This window comes from Schistocerca serialis, chromosome 9, assembly GCF_023864345.2.
Source record: "Schistocerca serialis cubense isolate TAMUIC-IGC-003099 chromosome 9, iqSchSeri2.2, whole genome shotgun sequence".
Classification (NCBI taxonomy): domain Eukaryota; kingdom Metazoa; phylum Arthropoda; class Insecta; order Orthoptera; family Acrididae; genus Schistocerca; species Schistocerca serialis.
In genome coordinates this window covers 213,642,146-213,664,842 of record NC_064646.1, presented here as the reverse complement: position 1 = coordinate 213,664,842, position 22,697 = coordinate 213,642,146, and the positions used below count along the sequence as shown (strand labels likewise).

General features: G+C 39.8%; 1 protein-coding gene across 1 annotated transcript in view; it reads right to left on the bottom strand.

Annotated features, from left to right (window-relative positions):
* Positions 1-22,009, bottom strand: part of LOC126419495 (RIMS-binding protein 2-like) — a 268,550-nt gene extending 246,541 nt beyond the window's left edge. The window contains exons 1-2 of the mRNA XM_050086685.1: positions 21,940-22,009; positions 21,559-21,842 (exon numbers count right to left, since the gene is read on the bottom strand). Coding sequence (XP_049942642.1) covers positions 21,559-21,842; positions 21,940-22,009 — 354 coding nt within the window. The remainder of the gene's footprint in view (positions 1-21,558; positions 21,843-21,939) is intronic.
* Positions 22,010-22,697: the final 688 nt, after the last annotated feature.

The window sequence follows — 22,697 nt, the reverse complement described above, 5'->3', positions numbered from 1 at the left end:
CTCACAGAATGTTGCTGCTGGATAATGACTGGAACTTTTCTCCTCAGTAACATGCTAGATTGACTCTTATATTTTGTTTGTTGTTCCATACATAACAACAACCAATTGCAGAGCAGCTTAAGTGTGCTCCCCTCAAAGACTTGCTGTGGCCACAGACACTTCAGCATTCACACCAGCTGCTAACACCAGCAAGCCACCAATCCATCCCACTGGCACATCTGTCAAAAAGGCAAGAAGGCCACTGCTTACTGTCATGTTATTAGTCTAATTTTCCACACATGCCTGTTCAACTTGGTAGACAACATACCTTTTACCAATGAATTGTAATCTATTTGTCTTATAATGTACAGATACTACTAATTTAACTAGAGTTAAGGAGAAACTTCAAAAAATGGGTAAAACATCAGCAGTGACATAAACCTACAGTTCATGAGAGACTTTAGTATTTTAATACTAATGTAAATTTTCCTTCAAAATTTTCAAAACTATGTGCTGCTCAAGAACAGTTCATTTTTCTCTTCAACTGAGTATTAGCACCTCTGAAGAGGAATATCATGTAGCTTTTCGCTGGTGAACCTAACTTCATACCCAGTCTGTTCTAGCTGTTTAGTTTGTTGTAAACATTCATTCTCATATACTGGGGTTTCTGAGCATATAAATTTACATTGATCTCAGCACCACCAGCTGTACTCTGAGCAAGTCCACCTATCTTACTACATCTACATTTATATGTACATATACTGTATAATCCACAAGCCACTATACAGTGCATGGCAGAGGGGACCACATACCACTATTAGTCATTTCCCTCTCTGTTGTGCTCACAAACAAGTGATGGAAAAGCAGCTGTCTGTAAGCCTCTGTATGAGCCCAAATTCCTTACACCTTATCTTTCTGGTCCTTACACAAAGCATACATTGGCAGCAGTAGAATTGATCTGCTGGTTCTCTAAATTTCCAAACAGTGCGTCATGAAAAGGATGTCATTTTACCTCCAGAGATTCTCATTTGAGTTCGTGAAGCATCTCTGTAATACTTCTGTACTGATCGAACCTTCTGGTAGCAAGTCTAGAAGCACACTTCTGAAATGCTTTAATGTCTCCCTTTATTTTGAGCTGTTGGAGATCAGAAACACTTGAGCAGTACACAAGAATGGGTGACACTAACATTCTGTATGCAATCCCCTTTATAGATGAGCTACACTTCCCCAAAAGTCTTCCACTAAAACAAATTCGAGCATTCACCTTCCCTACTACAAACTTGATATGGTCATTCCATTTCATATTGCTTTCCAGTGTTAAGTCTAGATATTTAATCAAAATGACTGTGTCGAGCAACATATTACTGATGCTGTATTTGAATGTTGCAGGACTGTTTTTCCTACCCATCCTTATTAACTTACATTTTTCTACATTTAGAGCAAGCTGTAATTCATCAGAATGAACAGAAATTCTGTCTAAGTCACATTGTATCCTCCTACAGTCACTCAATAATGACACCTTCCCATACAACACAATGTCATCAGCAAACAGCTGTAAATTGCTGTTCACTGTGTCAAATCATTTATGTACAAAGAGAATAACAGTGTTCCTACCGTACTTCCTTATGGCACTTCTGGCGCTACCTTTGTCTCTGGTGAACACTCGCTGTCAAGGGCAACATTCTGGCAGCTATTATCTAAGAAGTCTTCAAGCCACTCATACATTGGGGACATAATCCATATGCTCTGACCTCTGTCAACAGTCTGCAATGGGGTGCTGTGTCAAACACTTTCTGGAAATCTGGGAATAAGGAATAAGCCTATTTTTCTCCATTCATGATTTGTAGGATACTGTGTGCGAAAAGGGCAAGCTGAGTTTAGCATGAGTGATGCTTTCTAAATCTATACTGATTCGTGAACAGAAGCTTTTCTGTTTCAAGGAAATTTATTACATCTGAACTCAGAATGTGTTCAAGAATTCTGTAGCATATCAATGTTAAGGGTATGTTGGTTGGTTGATCTGGGGGAGGGGAACAAACAGTGAGGTTATCGGTGCAAACAGCAAGGTCATGTGCCAACGTTAAGGATATAGTTTGTAATTATAACACTCTGATAAAATTTACCAACAGTAACACAATATAAAAATAATTTTTTAAAAAATTTGACATCCCATCATAGGAATATTCACAGTGTAATGGAGCCGTCAGCAACTTATAAATGGTGTGATTTTTTCTTTATAACTGAACTTGTATGTATTTAAACACTATTCTGGTTATTTTTCTTCTGCAGGAAAGGGTTATTACTGTTGCGACAGTGCCACGACATTTAACAGTGCCGCCACGACAGTACACGCAAACGGCGATAGAGGCGCACCACAACTCGGCTGAGTGCGGGAGCGCCACCTATCTGCGAACGGCACCGACTGCATGTCACGGCACGGCAGTCGAATGAGAGATACTGAGTTGTTATCATGTAACCAGCTATTGTTTCTAAGTGAGTGTGTTTGAATATCCACGCAATTATTGGTGATTAAAGGTTATAACACTTTTTGGCGACGAGGATGGGATATTTTCACTGCTTTGTGGATTTGTGTGTTCGTGAAGGGGCAGACATCGAACAGCTTATGCAAGCGCTCACTGAATAACAAACACAGCTGACGGCTGCTATTCAGGCACAACAAACACAGCTGACGGCTGCTATTCAGGTGTTGTCGACTTCTATCTTCCTCTTCTCCGCCTCCATTCCCTCCTTACGACGAGGCCGCTGAAGACTGGGAGGATTATGAGAAGCATTTGCAGCAACACTTCTTGGCTTTTGGCATTGTCAATGCTCCTATGTGTAAGTCGTTATTTATATCTTGGATTTCCCCACAGATCTATCAGCTGCTATCTCAGTTAGCCCCTCTGCGGGAACCTGCCTTCCTGTCCTTCCAAGAAATGTGTGACTTATTGTCTAACTATTACCGCAAAAACACCCACATTGTTGCCGCCCGTGTGGCATTCTACCGGTGTCGTAAACAGCTCCATCAATCTTACCGGGCTTGGGTGGTGGAACTACACAGTCTGAGTAGGAAATGTCAGTTTGTCACGGACACTCATCATGAGTCTTATGCTGATTCAATGGTTAGGGATGCTATTCTATGGCTTGCTCCTGATAAAGAAGTTCAGCAACGTGCCCTACAACTGCCAAACCCATCGTTGTCGAAAGTTCTAAGCATCACTCAATCCTTTGAAGTGTCTCACGCTGCTGGCGCGCAAATAGATGCGTGGTGTGATGTAGGCGCTGTACAGTCAACTTTCGACAAGGACAATTTGCCTGTTTCACAGGAGAACGAAGATGTGGCGGCGGTTCACTCGTGTTAACAACGTCACGTTGGGCCGCAACGCTCACAGTGAAAACAGCAACCACAGAAGCAGGTTTGTTCCACACTTCCTTCTTGTCCACGTTGTTTCGTACAGCATGACAGGGCCACATGTCCAAAACGTTGGGCCACGTGTAATTCATGTAGGAAAAAAGGCCACATTGCTTCTGTGTGTCAGTCCCCTTAAGTTCCTGTCGACGAGGATGAGGCATCGGACATGGATGTTAACTGTGTGCTTTCTCAAACAAATAAGTTGTTTGTTACTGTCCGTGTTCTGGATAAAGACATCCGCATGCAAGTGGACACTGGCTCTGCAGTAACTCTAATTAATTCTCGCATGTATTTGGAGTTGGGCTTCCCTCCCTTGTCTCCAGTTACGCGAAATCTGAGGACTTATAATAAACAGAAAATTCCTATCATTGGCCAGTTTGATGCTTCCACTGCCTACAAGTCTGTTGTTAGGTCCCTCACGTTTTATGTGGTGGATCATGCGGGCACTGAAAACCTGTTCGTTATGATGCTTTCCAGTTGTTCGGGTTCTCCATTGATGATGATGTGCACCTCATATCTGAGGATGTTCCGTATCATCAGCTGGATGGATTGTGTTCTGAATTTTCGTCCATGTTCTCTGCTGGCCTGGGTCGTGCCAAGGATTTTGAAGCCCACATTACTCTTAAACTTACAGCTCGCCCTAAGTTTTTCCGGGCACACCCTATTCCGGTGGCGTTGCGTGCACCTGTCAAGGCTGAGATAAACAGGTTAACAGCTTCAGGGATTCTCCTTCCTGTTACCTCCAGCGAATGGGCATCGCCAATCGTGGTGGTTTCTAAACCAAACGGGAGTCTGCGATTGTGTGGTGATTTTAAAGCCACCGTCAATACTCAGAGCCTCATTGACACTTATCTCTCTTCCCCGTTCTGAGGAGTTATTTACCAAGCTCGCTGGGGGCCAGTTCTTTTCCAAACTTGACTTATCGGAGGTGTACCATCAGTTGCCGTTGGATGCTTCTTCCAAGGAATTTCTCGTCATCAACACTCCTTGTGGGTTGTATCAGTACCAGCGGTTACCATTTGGCGTCGCTAGTGCGCCGGCCATTTTTCAGCAGTTTTTGGAACAGCTCACGGCTTCCGTTCCCAGCTGCATAAACTATCTGGATGACATTGTTGTCACGGGGGCCTCCACTGAGGAGCACCTTCGCAATTTGCGTTCACTGTTTCGGGTTTTGCATTCGGCTGGGTTGAAGTGCAATCTGGACAAGTCACAGTTCTTCCAACCCTCCATTGTGTATCTTGGTTTCCACTTGTTCCATGAGGGTATACGTCCTCTACGTCAGCACGTTGTGGCCATTAACACTCTACCCCAGCTGTCTATGGTCAAAGAACTTCAGGCGTTTCTAGGCAAGATTGCTTACTATCACGAATTCATTCCATCCGCGGCGGTGGTAGCTCATCCTCTGCATCAGCTGTTACGCAAAAACGTCCCTTACTGTTGGTCCGACGAGTGTGAGCAGGCTTTTGTCTGCCTGAAGGCTCATTTGCAGTCGGCGCCTTGTCTTGCCACATTCCGTCCAGGTCAGCACTTGGTTCTGGCGACTGACGCGTCACAGTATGACCGCGGGGCTGTTCTCGCCCATCGGTATGAGGATGGGTCGGAACGACCCATCGCCTATGCTTCCAAGACCCTCAACGATGCGCAATGGCGTTACTCTCAAATCGAAAAGGAGGCACTCGCTATCATTTATGCTCTAAAAAGGTTCAGCGTTTTTTTATATGGTTCTAAATTTCACCTCATCACCGACCACAAGCCGCTGGTCTCTCTGTTCAGCCCATCGGCGTCGCTTCCAGATAAGGCAGCTCACCGCCTGCAATGTTGGGCCTTATACTTGTCTCGTTTTCACTATGAGATTCACTATCGCCCCACGGCCCAGCACGCCAACGCTGACGCACTGTCGTGGTTGCCGATGGGCCCCGACCCAGTTTTCGATCATGATGAACTACTCTGTTTCCACATTGATGAGGAAGAACGTCGCGCGGTCGAGGGTTTTCCACTTACAGGTTCGCAGGTCACGTCGGCTACTGCGCGGGACCCGGTCCTGCGTCAGGTGATCGGTTTTGTTCAACGGGGTTGGCTGGACAGGACCACGGGCCGGGCATCGGATCCCCTTCGCAACTACCATGCCTTGTGCCTTCGTCTGTCTGTTCGTGATGGTGTCGTTCTTCTGGCCACGGATGGCGCATCTCCACGGGTTGTGGTGCCAGCCTCTCTTCGCAAAGATGTTCTCAAACTGTTGCATGAAGGCAATTGGGGGATTTCTCGGACTAAGTCCCTGGCCCGCAGGCACGTTTATTGGCCCAGTATTGATTCGGACATCGTCCACATGGTTGCTGCGTGTGGTCAGTGTGCTCAACAACTGGCTGCACCTCGTACAATGCCCTCTCTGTGGCCTGATCCGGCGCAGCCATGGGAACCGGTGCACACTGACTTTGCCGGCCCCTTCCTCGGTACTTATTGGCTACTGTTGATTGACGCCTTCTCGAAGTTTTCGTTTGCTGTTCGATGTACGTCGCCCACCACTGTGGCGACGACGCTGGCTTTGTCAAAAATCTTTGTGCTAGAAGGTCTTCCATCCACGATCGTCATGGACAATGGCTCTCAGTTCTCTTCGCAGGACTTCCGTGATTTTTGTACTAGACAAGGGATTCATCATGTTACAGCACCGCCCTTCCATCTGCAATCGAATGGGGAGGTCGAGCACCTTGTCCACACTTTCAAAAGCCAGATGAAAAAATTCCTTAGTGATTTTTCCACAGATGATGCTCTGCTGCAATTTCTGAGTTCTTATCGCTTCACGCCTCTGGGTGATCACAGCCCTGCTGAACTCTTGCATGGCCGCCAACCGCGCACTCTACTGCACCTGCTTCACCCTGTCAGGCTTTATGCTGTGTCCCCTAGTGCGGGAAAATACTCGGTGGGCGCCGACGTGTGGGCATGAGGGTATGGATCTCGCCCTAAATGGATTCCAGGGGTGGTCAAGGCTCTTCGCGGCTGCCGGCTTTGTGAAATATACTACGGACGATGGCATGGTTGTTCGCCATTACGACCAGATGCGCCCACGAGTGGTGGCCACGCCGGTGCCACCGCCCCTTCCTTCGCCTCCACCAGCCCGAGAAGCCAGTCCTGTCGCTGCTGCCGATCTACTGTATCTGTTGACGCAGCCGACGTCGCTACCGCTTCCGAGTACTCCGGAACTGGCCCCAGTTGCGACGCCGCCTTCTCCGGGACCCACCTCGCTGGAGCACACCCCCAGGTCCACGACACCTATGGATGCTGCTCCGGAGTTTTCACCCATCATCTCATCAAGGAGACACGTTCCACGCACGAGCTTCCATCCTGGACATTTTCGACCATACTCTCTTGTCTCTCCGCGGGATCTTCTCGAGGCCTCACAAGAGGCCATGGATGTCTCCGCACTGTCCATGTCTCCAGGGAAGTAAGTGTGGTTTTTTTTTTTTTTTTTTTTTTTTTTTTTTTTTTTTTTTTTTTTTTTTTTTTTCCAAGGGGGGAAAAGTGTTGTGACAGTGCCACGACATTTAACAGTGCCACCACGACAGTACGCGCAAACAGCGATAGAGGCTCACGGCACGGCAGTCGAATGAGAGATACTGAGTTGTTATCATGTAACCAGCTATTGTTTCTAAGTGAGTGGGTTTGAATATCCATGCAATTATTGGTGATTAAAGGTTATAACAATTACAGGCAATGTTTATTGTAAATATCATCAATGCAAACCACAGCTAAATAACTTGTGGAGGACATAAAGAAGTTACATAACTGTTCCTTTGTAAATGTATTTGTATTTAATTATATATCAAGGAAGGTCAGTAGCAGTTACTGATAAGAAAAACATATCCATTTATATTTTTTCTAGGACAATGTGTGACTGAGAATAAATTTTCAGTGTAAAACTACAAACTGCTAATTACAGTTAATTAGCAATCTATTAAATTTAACAGTTTATGTGTCTTATTTTGATAAACTGTTGTTGGTGAATCTTCTTATGAACTGTATTTATTGCAATTAAAAAGAAAAAAATATCAAGCATGCTAGCAAATACAGCTGCAAGCTGAGGTTACAGTGTAGTCAAATGAGTTTAGAGCACAGTCACTTGAGTTTTGAGATTAGAAACACTAACAGCTGAGTTTTAGGTTAAAATATTTGCATACAGAAAATAACTTTTGATCTTGTAGTGTATATTTAGACAAAAATCTGCAGAAATGGGTACTTGAAATTATACTGCACTAAAATTACTAAGTAAGGAACTTGATTGACCAAGTGGGAAAAGGAAAGTAAATGACTTATTGGATTATCATGAAGGCGTTTTGGATGTAACTGACAAGGCATTGCTGAAGATCCAGCCACTCGAAGAAGGTGCTACACAAAAACAAGTCTAAAAGCACAAAGAACAGTTTGATTTGTTTTGTAAGGCAAACAGTTATGCAACGTGTACGATAACAGATGGTATTATTTATGAAATGAATCAGTAGTAATGGAAAAGCAAACAGCTAGTGATACATGGGATGCCTATGGATGAAGATATTTCAACCAATATAGCACAACTGAATTCTCATGGAACAAGGTGAACAATAGATTTGCTCCTAAAAATGTAAATATTTTGTCAGATCTCATTTTAGTTTGCAAAACCTTGTATATTCTGCCAAGTGAGTTCGAAGCCTTTCTGTTAAGTTGGTTTTTAATAAGACAGGATTAAGAGAGAACGCTTAATGCATTAACAGTCCAGGTGTGTGTGTTTGAAGGGAATTTAATGAAGAATTCAAACAGTGAAGAAACACCAACAGATGCATTAATGGTAAATACAAGGAAGCAAAATAAAGATGCAAAAGAAAATTTGTTAAGGAGTCAAGGAAAAGTGACATTTGCAACTGCTATAAAAGAAAGGGCCACTAGATGAAGGCCTGAATAAATGGAACGGATAGCCAAGAAAAAAATCTGAACAGAAATAATCATCAATAAAAGGAAAGATTGCTATTCACAGTAAAGATGACATGTTGAGTTGCAGACAGACACAAGGAAAACACTGTTAGTCATTTAGTTTTCAGCCAAAGCCTTCTTCAGAAAAGGAAACACCCACACATTCATTCACACAAGCAAGACAACCTCACACACACATCACAAGACCACCATCTCTAGCAGTTCTGACCAGAACGCTAAATGTGTAACCATTTTTTGCTGTGCCTGTCTGCAATTCAACGTGCCATTTTACTGTGAGTAGCAATCTCGTATTGTTGATATTCCAAGCCGGAATTTCCATTGTTTAAACAGAAGTAATGATAGTTGTCAAGATGTTACCAGTGCTATGCTGTGGTGAATAGGCCTATTAGTTTGAAGCAGATACAGCAACATGTTGGATGAGCAATGGAGCTACAAGACGTGTAACCAAGTGCTCAGTTTATATCAGGTCTCTTCATATTCCAAAGATCAGGTCTTCTCAGGTGATGTGTTGAGTGGTGCACGTCATCTTGTCACAATGTTCCAATAAGTTTCATACCCACTACCTTCAGCCGAAGTATAGGGATTCCACATTCTGCATATCTTTATAGCCACTGGACTGGTGAGCACTTCTATAGGCAGGCCATGCTTGGCTCAACCAGAGACTGGTCAGGACATCAGATGACAAGTGTTTAAAGTACAGAGTGCGAATATAGGATGGAATATATCAGAAGACATAGTGCTGTATCTTACAGCATCATATGTAACACATGAGAAATTTTCAACTACGACTAGCAGACAAGTCCTCAGTGCCACAGAATAGCATCAGTGAGGAAGACATCTTCAGTTCTGAACAAAGGACGAAGCTATGCAACACCAATGAGTTCTGGCAAAGTACTTTTACTAGAAGAGTGACTGCGTGCTAGTAGCCCTGCAGAAGTTCAGGACACTCAAGACATTGAAAAAAGGCATTGGTCCAAAGTTTGCAAAGCATCTGGAGAAAATGATGACAAAATTCAAAAAGAGATATTCTTCTGAGGTGCAGAGTGGCAGAGGGAGATGAAAAAACATCTGTTGATGATGTGGCCACAACAGTGCAGGAAGGATCGAGCAGTGGCGTGCAAACATGCAGTGCACAGGAAATTGTCCAAATGATGGACATTCCTGTGAGCATGGTGCATTACTATCCATACAAAAATCACCCATGTTCAGTAGTTGCTTCCTGCTGACCTGCTAGCAAGACAAACATTTGCTCTGAAATTGCTTGCTGTTTTGAAAGTGGACAATGAATGCTCCTGGAAAATTCTGTAGACAAGCAAAGCCCACTTCCATCCCCAAGGATATATCAGTATACATAATTGCATCAGAAAGTCTGGACGCACATGAATTAGTAACACTTCATTCTGTCAAGGTGACTATGTGCTCTGCATTGATGTTTTTTTTCCCACTCCACTGCTCATTGCAGAGCCTGTGAAGCATCTGCTGCAGGAACATTTCAGAAATGCTAGATCAGCTGGCATTTCCCTAGAGCCTGGCTATCCAGATCACCTGAAATTAAACTGTGTTAGTCCGGCAGTGGTGTTACCAGAAAGATGTTGTGTTCAGTGCTACTATTACAAACACAGCTGAATTGGAGGCACCCCAATCTGTTGTGGATCATGTTGTTTTGCAGTTTCAATTTGTGGCAGAAAACAGTGAGCAGCATACTAAAAATGTCTTGTGCCAGTACATGAAAAAAAAAGATGCCTTTTTGTTTTTTATTTGGTTTTTCTCTCACAACAGTTAAAAACATACATCATTTGTATGCTTTTTATGCAGTTTATTGCCCCAGGGCAATTAAAAATGATACCAATTTGCATTTTATGTAGTTTCTGGCTTCAGGGCAATGAAAATTTTCCATATGATTTGGTATGACCTTGCTATGGTGGATAGGCTTACTTAAATAATAGTGTTACAACTGTTGACTACCAAACTTGTGTGTAATGCACATTGAACAACATGGGTGGTATCATGTGCCTCTCATGCCATAGCCATCATATTACGATTCATCTGTCATTTGTAGCCAATCCCAATTACATTAAAAAGCTTACAGTGCCATCTATTGGTAAAATTGCCATTAAATTTGCTCCATGATGTTTCCTTGTGTATCAATAATAATCTATTCAAATTTGATGTTAATTCAGGGCAGTGGTTCTCTTTTTCAGCATTTTGAAACTGAAACTTTATTTATGGACATCCTGTATATGGCATGTACCATTTATTTGTAAGAAAAGTTTTTAATTTAGTTATAAATGGATCCCCAGAATGTGCTTTTATTGATTATGGCAATTTGTAAAGATCCTATTCCATTTATAAGTAAGTTGTCATTACTTGCTATTACAAGATGTTGGTGGTTTATTACAATCATTGTTGTTTATTTCTTCCCTATGCATTAATAATAATCCACTCAAATTTGATGTAATTCTGGGCAATGTTTCTCTTTCTTCAGTATTTTGAACCTGGAACTTTATCCATAGACATCCTGTGTATCTCTTCCAAGACTGGCAAAACTGAATTTTCTAAGCTCATAATCAATGGTTTACATTCATCTGATAGTCACACAAGTAGAGTACACCCAGTGCAATCTCCTTTAACATCAAACCTCAAGCCATTTAATTTATGTGAATTGGAAATTATCTTTGACAGGTGATTTTCTATTAATGAACAATTTTCTGGTCTGGTTGTCAATAGTATCTTTAATAACTGTACTTGTTGGAAGAGACCAGACTCTTTGGAGACTTGCTTTAGCTTGATCCACACCTCTTTTGCTGTTGACATATTTTGCAAATGGACATTTATCAACAGATGGATGAAAAGACAAATTTTGGCACTTGCTGTGCACACTTAGTTACATCCGTTATTTTGCAACTGACACAGTCCTAGAACTGCTAGTGTCCTAGATAGATTTACATAGCAAACTGCCACATATTATAGTTTTCTCTCCCCATCAGTTTTTCAATCAGGGCAATGATTTGGTATTTAGATAAAGATAATTCCTAATCAATGTGCATAACTGCTAATTTCTATTACCCAATAATCTTCTACTTCTTAAGAATACTACACTGAATTATGCAGCCTGGGCCCATAACCTTTCGGCAGAATAATTTACTGTTGTTATCCGTTTGGAACAAATACATTCACTGCATACACATTAACATTGTAAAACTGTAACACCAACTCTTTTAGAATATATTACCAGGAGCAAAGACAGAGAGCATCCATAGTCATACCATAGCAAAACAAAAGATTCTTTAGTATAAAGGCACAGATTCTAAAATCTAACAGTTGGCTTAAAATTGGTGACAAAATAAGTGTTGCATGTAACTTGGAAACCATTTCAAACATTGTACAAGGCAGACATTCAACCTACTTTATACAAAAAAATGTTTATTTGAACACCATTGAAGAAAATCCATTATTGCACCTGCATCATGAAACACGGGACATTAGGATAAACACCATGTGAAAGAAATGGTAGAAAGAGGATTAAGCATAGGAGTTTCCTTTGGAAGAGGAATGTTGTGGACAATGCGTTTATGACAAAGCATGTTGTAGAGTATTTGGTCAAATAAAGAAGACATCAAGCCTGGTGATGTGATGTTAGTGGATGTCTGTGAACTATATAATGAATATTTTAAAAAGAAGAACTATATGGTTGTGATCAAGGACAGCTACACAAAATTCAATATTGCTATTGCCTAAGACAAAATATGAAGTTAAAGATGTATTGAGATACGTTCTTTAATAAAATCTGAGTCTCTACTGGCATATACAATGTTCAAATAACTTATGGAGTGCAACTGTGACGTCTTCAACAACTGCCAATATTTCTACAGGTGAATGTCCTGTAATTTAAAAGGCACAAATACATCAGGGAAGCTCTGTACAAGGGATTTAAAACCTTTACATGCAGAGCATTTCTGGAAAGATAACACACACACACACATACACACACACACACACACACACACACACACACACACACACACACTATAAACACTGGTGCCATCACAAAACCAAGGCTTGCCAACATCAATAGTGAAAACTAACGTGAGGGATAGAGCATGATTGTATGTAGAATTTGAGCAAAAGTCTTTATCTTTATTTACAAGGTCAGATCCCAATTTAATTTAATCTGCCTCCCTAGTAACCTAGTAACACTGGAAGCGCACACCAAACTCCCCATTTTATTATTATGATGAGCTGTACCAAACCAATGCTCTGCAATAGCAGATTTGCTTGGCATTCTAAGCATGTGCTTTACACAAAAAAAGATCATCTTTTATGGATCATAAAGGATTACGGAATCTTAGATATGGTCAAAAAATACATTTCACAACACATTTCTACGAAATATGACCAATTCTGTGCAAGGCAAAAAGGCCATAGACTTTGGTGCCATGTCACATGCTGCATGGTTGGTTGATTCTTATGGAAGATGACCTCAAGATGGACTAGCTCAGCTGACAAACTCTCAGGATATGGAATGACATGGGCCCTGTGAACCAAGGTATGAAGTACTCCTTCTTGTAGAATCAGATCATGACAACTACCTGCCTGTTGACACAAGTCATTGTGACTTGGTTGTCTATATATGGCATGTCCCAACATACTGACTGACCATTGGGACTGTGGAGGACTGGTATACTGAGCATGAGCACCACACACGCTTACCGCAACTGAACAATTTTTCAAAGACAGTGGATCAGTCCACCAAAAAGTTGTATAGTAAGGAAGTTCATAAATTGCAGCATGTAGCAGGTGTCATTCAGAGGCTAAAAGTACCCTACACACGCCAAAGGCATGGTCGAGGGGGAGCATGAAATGCTAACTATAGTTGAAGTAGCAATAACTTTCAGGTATTCAAATAAAGAATCTGGTCATCCTGTGGTGATGTGGGCAGAACTAGATGGAGCATAACTGTACATTCTACATTGAACTTCAAAATTATCTGTGGATGAAATTAGCCTTTCTCACTGTCAGTTGCATAAGCAGCCAAAAACAAAACATTTATGTACAATAGGTTCTACATAAGATGACCACATCCCTGTTCAAATAAAACAGACAATGTATAAGACCTCTATCCTGGGATCTTGTGGGGCATGATGGAGATGAGTTTTACAGAGTTTGGGTGCAAGAAGAAAAGAGCGACTCTAGCAGAGAGCAATCTTCCCTGAAGGGCCTGGAAGTTGAATAACGAATCAAATTACCATTGCAGTATGTTGAGGAAAATAACCAGGGAAAGTATCCACTTCAAGAAGACACAGTGAGATGAACTCGGACAAACAAGAGTCTGACGAATCGAGGATTGGAGAGCATATTGCTGGTAACTGATAAGAGGAATTTTTATCTCACCTCATCAACAACTGTGCAACTATTCAACATTAATGAAGCCTTCATGGCTGAACAATTTGAAGTGATCACTAAAGAAACATTTCATGAAACAAAAGGAAATTCAGAAGCTATGAAAAAGGAAATGAAGTCACTACAAAAGAATAAGACATGGGAATTAACTATTGTACCAAAATGACCAAGAACTATATCATTTAAGTGGACTTTTCATGTAAGGATCACTCCCAGTGGAAGTGTTCAGGAATATGAACCAAGAATTGTCATCAGGAGGTTTAATAAACACTAGGTGTAGCCTACAGTGAAATTTTATGTCCAGTAGATAAGCTGACACAATCCATTCTATGTAAAGGGTTACTGCAGCTGAGAAGACCAGTGTAAAACAAGAGTGGTGTGCTGTCAGAAAATATTAAATGTTCTTCATTTCATGCACACATAGTTCTGCTGCAGTATGGATAATTGGTGTATCATAAGGTGGAAGCAACCAACTACCTTGTCGCAATGGTAACATTGGTTCCCATCAGATCACCAAAGTTAATTGCTGTCAGGTTTGGCTAGCACTTGGGCCTGCCAAACACTGTTGGCAAGTGGAGTGGTGCACTCAGCCCTTGAGAGGTTGATTGAGGAATTACTTGACTGAGAAGCAACGGCTCCAGTTATGAAAACTGACAGCAGATCAGAGAGCAGTGTGCTGACCAAATGTCCCTCCACATTCACATCCAGTGACACCTGTCAGCTGAGGATGACAGGTAGGTTGGTTGTTACCAATGAGCCTTCCAAGGCCCATTTGGATGGAGGAGAAGTGAGATACTGTGTAAGCTAAATGGCACAGCAATGAAAATGTATTCCACATTTGAAGTAGGCAGGACAGTAAGGTTCTTGTGGATAGAACTTCAAACTGCACACATATTCACCATGAAATATTGGCACAATGTCACAGACATGGGTGATACTAAATGGGAAGGAGGGGACATCAATATCAACAGCAGATGATATCTGGTCAACTTAGGAACTGATTCGCAACAATCACAGATTTTTCAACGATAAGGAATTCCACACAGCAGTTCCTGTATGGCTCCATGACCAAGGAGAGGATTTCTATTGTCAATGAGCTGAACAATTGGTAGAACATTTCAAACACTGTTTACAGACCTAATGACAATGTTGAAAAATAGCTTCACATATCTGTGTCACTCTGAGGCGTAGTGGAGCACTCAATAGAATATTTTTGGCCTGCTGTAATAATGTGTAACATTTTGAAGCAGTTTCATGTGACCTAAGTATAAACTATCAAGCATATTAATTCAGTAAAATATTGGATTACTACAGTGATGTGAGCTTTGGAGAGTGCAACAAAAGTGGTCAGTCAACATCTGGTGTCTTTATTACATCTATTACAAAACTTCACTGCTATTCACACTTAAATAACTTGCAGAGGGTTCATCAAAACACCTTCAGATTATTTCTCTATCATTACACTCTCGAACAGTGCATGGGGAAAACAAACATTTAAGTCTTTACGTGCAAGATCTGATTTCTCTTATTTTATTAATTATAATTTCTTCCTATGAAGGTTGACATTAACAAAATATTTTTGCATTTTGAGGAGAAAGTTTGTGATCAAAATTTTGTGCTAAGATTTGGCTACACTGAAAAATGCCTTTGTTTTAATGATTGCCACCCCAACTGAAGTATCATATCTATGACACTCTACACCCGATTTCATGATAATACAAAATGAGCTGCCCTTCTTTGAACTTTTTCAATGTCCTCTGCACTACTATTTGGTAAGGATCCCAAAAAACACATGGATTATTCCATAGCAGTATGGACAGGCCTATCACTGACTGTCTCTTTAATAGACGTGTTGCAACTTCTAAGTGTTCTTTCAATAAAACACAGTCTTTGGTTTGCCTTCCTTACAACATTACCTACGTGATTGTTCCAGTTTTAAATTGTTCATAATTTTAATTTCTATGTATTTAACTGAATTTACAGCCTTTAGATTAGAGTACTTCATCATGTAAACAAAATTTACATACAAATTTATGCACAAATGAGACAACACTCCATAGGCATGCAGCTTCTGTAGAATCCACTTGTGAGGAAGAACATCAGAACCCTCAGCAAAATCTAGAAGTGTGGAATCAAATCAAGAGTCCCTGTTGGTAGCACCCAGTTATTTGTTCTTCACAAGAATGATATTTTCTGAAACCATGCTGACTATGTGTCAGCAGATCATTATTTTTGAGGTAATTTTTACTGTCTGAACCATCCTACTGCAAACTGATGTCAGTAATATGGGTCTGTAATTAAGTGGATTTCTCCTAATTCTGTTTTTGATTACTGGTATGATCCGTGCAACTTTTCCAGTCTTTAGGTACAGATCTTTCACTGAGTAAGCAGTTGTAAATGCCTGCTAAATATGAAGCTATTGTGCCAACATGCTCTGATAGGAATTGGGACCAGAAGACTTGCCTATATTATACGATTTAAGTTGCTTAACTAGACCGAGTATATCTATTTCTAAGTTACTGATGTTGTGATTCAAGTTTTGGAATATTTAATTCATATTCTTTGCTTAAGGAATTTCAGAAAACCAGGTTTAGTAACTCTGGTTTAATGGCTCTGTCATTGGTAACATTATTATTGCTCTCATGCAGTGAAGACCTTGATTGTGTCTTGCCACTGGTGTACTTTACATACAACCAGAATATCTTTGGATTTACTGCCACATTTCAAGACAGAATTTTGTTGTAGGAATTGGTAAAAGCATATCACTTTGAAGTCCATGCTAAGTTTAAGGCCTCAGTAAAACATCACCAATCTTGGAGATGATGTGTTCCTTTGAATTTGGCATGTTTTTTGCATTCCTTCTGCAACAGTGCTTTGACCAGTTTCATGTATCAGTTCCATCTCTTATTAATTCATTTGGTATAATATTCTCAACTGCTGTGAATAATATTTCTTTGAATTTAAGCCACATCTGGCCTACACTCACATAGTTAGTTTGAAAGGAGTGGAGACTGTCTCTTAGGAATGCATCAAGATTTATCTGTTTTCTTAAATAGATACATTCTGCATTTATTTTAGGTGCATCCAGATGTTACAGCATGCAGTTTTGCTACAACAAACTTGTGGTAAATAATGCCTGAATCTGTCATGATACCCCCAGTTCCTCACTGAGAAATTGGTCACACAATTACACATGAAAGATACAGAGGGTCAATAAGTTGTGTGAAATAAATCATAACGAAACCTCAGAAATTAAAAAAAAACTTTCAGGTATCTAGCGAACAGCTTTATGGAACTACAAAACAAGATTCCTATTTTTATTTACGCCTCCTTGCCTAAATGACCACTCTCCCCATTTTCTATATCATGTAGTACACATTTTGTCTGTTCTTTCTATCATTTGTGAAATGACACAGTTGGCACAGTGCTTAATCTTTGACCTCACACTCTCTCTAATGGCTTTGCTTGAAAATCTTTCTCTCCCTTTGCCCCATTTCATCTATGGGCCAGACTGACCTGCTCCACCTTTCCATCCTTCCTCAGCTTATTACTCTTTTCCCCCTGAGGAAGGAACTAACAGTTCTGAACTCTTAGGTAGTATTTTCTGCTTTTAAATATGTTTGTTGGTAGTATGGATTATGTCTGCTTCAGGCAAGATCTAGACAGCCATTCTGATTCCTTGTATTTTTACATTTCTCAAAGTACAAAGTAGCAGACATGAACTACATGAAATATTAATATAGATTCTGCTCTTATAGTGCATCAATTTCAAAGCCAAATCATTGATTAATGTTACTGTTGCTTCTGTTATGCTGTTGCCTATATAAATCTTATAACATTTCAGTAAGTCCAACTTTATTTCTAGACTTTGTCCTTTTGCAGTCTAAGTACCCTATCCTTCTTCTCTCTTTCTTTTTCTCTAAAATACAAGCACATACACACAAACACCACACAGCAAAATGCACACATCTGTGGCCATAGAGTTTAGCATTTTGATGGTTTGTGTGTGTGTGTGTGTGTGTGTGTGTGTGTGTGTCTGCTTATGTCAGAGAGAGAGTGAGAGACAGAGAGAGAGAGAGAGAGAGAGAGAGAGAGAGAGAGGGAGGGAGAGGGAAAGAAGAGTGAGAGGTAGAGAGGGAAGGAAGGGGGGGAGGGAATACTTAGATAAGGAAAAGAGAGAGCTCTTGAACGCAAAGATGCTTCTCTGAACAGTTGCATGAGTCTGTGTGAATGAAGTAAAATATCTATAGTTTCAAGCACTTTCTATAGTTATAATATGATTTGGATTTTATGTAGTGCTCCTACATACTTCTGAATGTATCATTAGGTATGGTAATCTTTCTTGGGAAGCTCAAGTGGCATATTCATTATTAACTACATGTTTCCTTCATAGCCATAACTATGTTGTTGTCAATTATTTGCGAAACTGTAACAATGCTGCTGAGTGGCTTCCTCCACTGAGAAATTACAGTCATTTCACACAATTGACTGAAATTACTCTAGGAATATAATTTCAACAATAGGTAACACACAGAAGGAAGAACATTTTATGCTTCCCACACACACCAATTAGAGTTATATGCTCAAACTCTGCAGAGTACTGGGATGAAGACCTTCCAAAAAATACTCAACATGAAGTCAGATACACTAAAATGATAGGGAAGAAGGCAGCAAGCAAAGTTAGGGTTCAACACCCCTTCAATGACAGAACACAAGCTTGGATTTAATAAATCACCTGGAAGCTGATTGGCTGCATCTGTTACAAACTATTCTGAGATTTGTATTAATAGATTTAGGGAAACCATGAAAGACATGGATGGCCAGAAGCAAATTTAAACCATGCTCTTTTCAAATGGAAGCCCAGTTTGCTAACCAATGTTTAACATTGCTTGGTTTAGAGAAGATTATAGCTTATAGTGTTGGTAGAAGTGCTACTGTTCAGTGGAAAAATTTAAATAGAATAAATGTATAATTTGAGCAGAGTGTAACTTCACATCAACAGTTATGAAATGTATAGATTGCCACTCACCATACAGATGAGACACTGAGTTGCAGACAGACACAACAAAAAGACTGTTACACATTGAGCTTTCAGCCAAAACTTTTTTCAGAAAAGAAAAGAAAAAACTCACACAAACATTCACATAAGCAAGTACACCTCTCTCTCTCTCTCTCTCTCTCTCTCTCTCTCTCTCTCTCTCTCTCTCACACACACACACACACACACACACACACACACACAGAGAGAGAGAGAGAGAGAGAGAGAGAACTACTATTTCCTGCAGTATCTGCAATGCAGTGTGTCATCTTCACAGTGAGTAGCAGCTTACTCTTTTCATAATTGTTGATATTTCATCCTGGACTTTACCCTGTTTGTAACTTGATATCAAATTTATTAGGTAACTGTTTCTTCATTATACAACTACATTAGTGTTAGATTAATTTTAATAGCACACTACAGAAACCACAATTTACATCCAGCTTTTCTCTTCTTACTTGTCACCTGTGATTTATTCTCATGGGATTGTTTTTCAGAAAATTTCATAAAATGTTTGAAAAGATTTCTTTCAATTGAATCAAGGTTCTTTTCTGGATGACTGATATTTAATTACTCAAAGTTGAAAAGATGCAGTCCCTCTCCAACAAAAATTGTAGTGAAGTATTATACGAGTCAAATCAGGTATGCAATAAAGCTGATAAATTTTTGCCAAGCTGTCACATAAAAAAGGTACAAAATAGATATTAAAAGTTATAAATATTTGTTCAACAAAAAATTTCATAAAAGGTTTCAAAGGATTTCTTGTCCATTGAATCAAGATTCTTTTCAGGATGATTCACATTTAATTCCTCAAAACTGAAACTGACCACAATTTTGGTGAAGTGTACTCCCTCTCCAACTAAAATTGTTGGTGAAGATATTAAATCACATTTTATTTGTACAACATTTAAGGTATAAGTCAAACCAGGTAAGTAACAAAGCTGATAGATTTTTTGCCAACATGTTACATAAAAAAGGTATAAAAGTTAAGTTCTAAACATTTTGTTAAATGTGAATAAACATCCATCTCCCTTTACAAACAATGTGTGGTTAATCTTCAGTGATACTACCACAACAGACAAGTGAGAAGGTATTCAAGTCACACAAAATCTATTTTTTTTAAATTAAAAGTAAGTCCCATATATGTGGGTAGAAAGATAACGCCAATTATCTTTCTTCCTAATGCCAGAATAAACTTTAGGGCAGCATCTCTTCAAAACAAAATAAAACTCCACTCCATGTGAAGTAAATATCAACAAGCCATTACATATCAAGCTAATTAATGTGAATTACAGTAAAACTTCATTTATACATTTTTCACTTATACGTTTTTCTCATTTATACTCCCCCCCCCAGCGTAATATCAACAGTATGCACAAGTTATGATGCAGTGTTTCAGAGTGGGTTGCCGGGAACTGGATTGGTAAGGCCAATATTAGACTATAATAAAATTTGATAGTGTAATAAGGAACTTTGTCAAAGTTAGGCATTGGTCAAATTTTCTTTGATCAAATGTAGTGCCTCATCTTAGATTCGATCAAAGGAAGCGTTCATCTTCTGTTTACTGCATGGAGAAATCAACTGCTTGGAGCACTACCATCACTGCAGCTGTCTGACATAGACAGGTGTGCAGCACATCCTCCCCTTACTTCCTATTTGAGAAATGTGACTGCGGAATTCTTTCCAGCGAATTGCACAAGTGAGCTCCAGCACCTTGACCTTGGAGTAATACGTAATTTCAAGTTGCATTATCGCAAAATGCTCATGCAGCATAGCATCAGGTGTGTAAACATCGAAAAAAAAAGGAAGCAATGAAAATAAACAATTTACAGGTAAGATTATTATTTGACATTTATTTCATGTTGTGCTACCAGAGACGTAGAACACATTGAGAAATTATTAATGAATTTGTTTCTTCTGATAGGCAATACACTACATTACAGCTTCAAGGCACAAAGTTTCAGACAATACCATTCAGAAATGTTTCTTAAAAGCCAGATTTGGAAATGAACTCCATGATCATACTGATCATACTGATGATATTTCACCTAGTGATGAAGAATGGAATCGACTTGAAGAGCAGGCATCACTTGAGGATTATGTGAATGTTGATGAGAACCTCGTCACTACAGAACACATGACTATGACTGAGATAGTTCAATGTGCAATGTGGGACCTGGATGAGGAAGTAACTGACAATGAGGATGATACAGAAGTGCCTCAGCAGTCCTCTGTGACATTTAACGATGCAGTAAATGCGTTAGAAATAATTAAACAATTTGTGACGCACCACACTGTTTCTGATGAAGTAATGACAGAGTTATCCCATTTTGACGTACACTATTGCTGTGTCAAATAAAAAACTAGCAAAAATTAAGGACTTTTGTATGAAATGACATTTTCTTCTATGTAGAGGCTTCCATTTTTCTTTATATATCTGTTAAGTATGGTACCTAGTAAGCCTATATAACGTTTTTTAGAATGTACATTTTTATTTATTGGATTTTACATTTGCGTTTATCAATTAATTTGATAATATGGTGCTATTTTCATATATACATTTTTCACACCTATACTTTTTTTTCTGTAGTCCGTTGAAAACATATAAACCAAGTTTTACTGAATAACATTATTTCTACAGTAAGTTATAGCTTGATAATCATTATGTAGTCTAATAAACACCTAACCATCTGTACAGCAACAACAATATACTTAGCAATAATCAAAAACAGTCCAGTCAGATACTACAATTCATGTAATTATTCCTTACCCTGGTGGAGTCAACTCCCTCGACGAGTGCCCGCGTCCGCTCTGTTGCCTTAACTGTGGTCTTGAGAACACCATCAACGTAGACGTGGTAGCTCTCTATAGCAGATGGTGGGCAATTGTCTGGAGGATTCCAGCCGATGAGCACGCTCTTGTTCAGCTGTCGCTCCAGCGTGAGCTGCTTGGGGGCTGGGACTAGCACCGAGAAGAACAGGGCTGCAGTTTCAACCAAGCAGAGGGGCCAGGGCAAGAGAACAGCATTGTAAGGGGGCAGCTGCAGCACCACGGCTATCAGAATTCACAGACACCTGCTGTTTGTTGCAAATAGTGGAATGCACTCATTGTATTGATATTTCTCTTCATGAACTGAAGACAGCTAATTTACAATGACAAATAACTGTAGATCCCTGCATTCGTAGAATGATGTGAATCTTGTGAGTTTGCATTTGTAGCATTTTAGTGACCCTCACTGTCCACGTATTGAAAGAAAAATGAGAGAGAGAGTGAAAGCAAAATAAGGAAGTTTTCATGTAAAATGTGGATTTACATATGGTTTATAACTAATTGGTATAATTGATGATTCAGAACTCAGAGTTGTTTGAAAAACTGATTACAAAAATAGTGAGAAAATAACTGAAAATTAGTATAAATCATATTGTGGGACTGACATGTATCTGCAAATAATTTCAGAAAATAATTATAAATTCTTAGAAAAACCTTCAACTGGAAATGTTCAGTGGCGGAAAGAAAAGACTTTACCTAATGCTCATTGTAATTATACAAAATTTCCGCTAATAAATGGTCCTTGATGGATTGGCTACAGCAAAAGTGTTGACACTTATTGAGCAAGTGTGCTACTGAGAGTCTATAAGAAAAACAATATAAATTATTATATCTGTTGGTGAGGTTGTGGTAGTTTTTCAGTTATCTCATTTTTTTCTAGTGCAAGAACACACTCTCAACCACACATACATTCAAATGCACCAGTCAGACCTTGCTGTTGCAGCTGCTACTTTGAGTGGTTTCCTTCATTTTGCTTGTTGTGCAAATGAGGTGATGTACAATGAATGGTTACTCTGGAAAAGGTAGGAAGAGTCATCAATAACTTAATGATATAATCTGAAACTATATGAATCTGAAGAT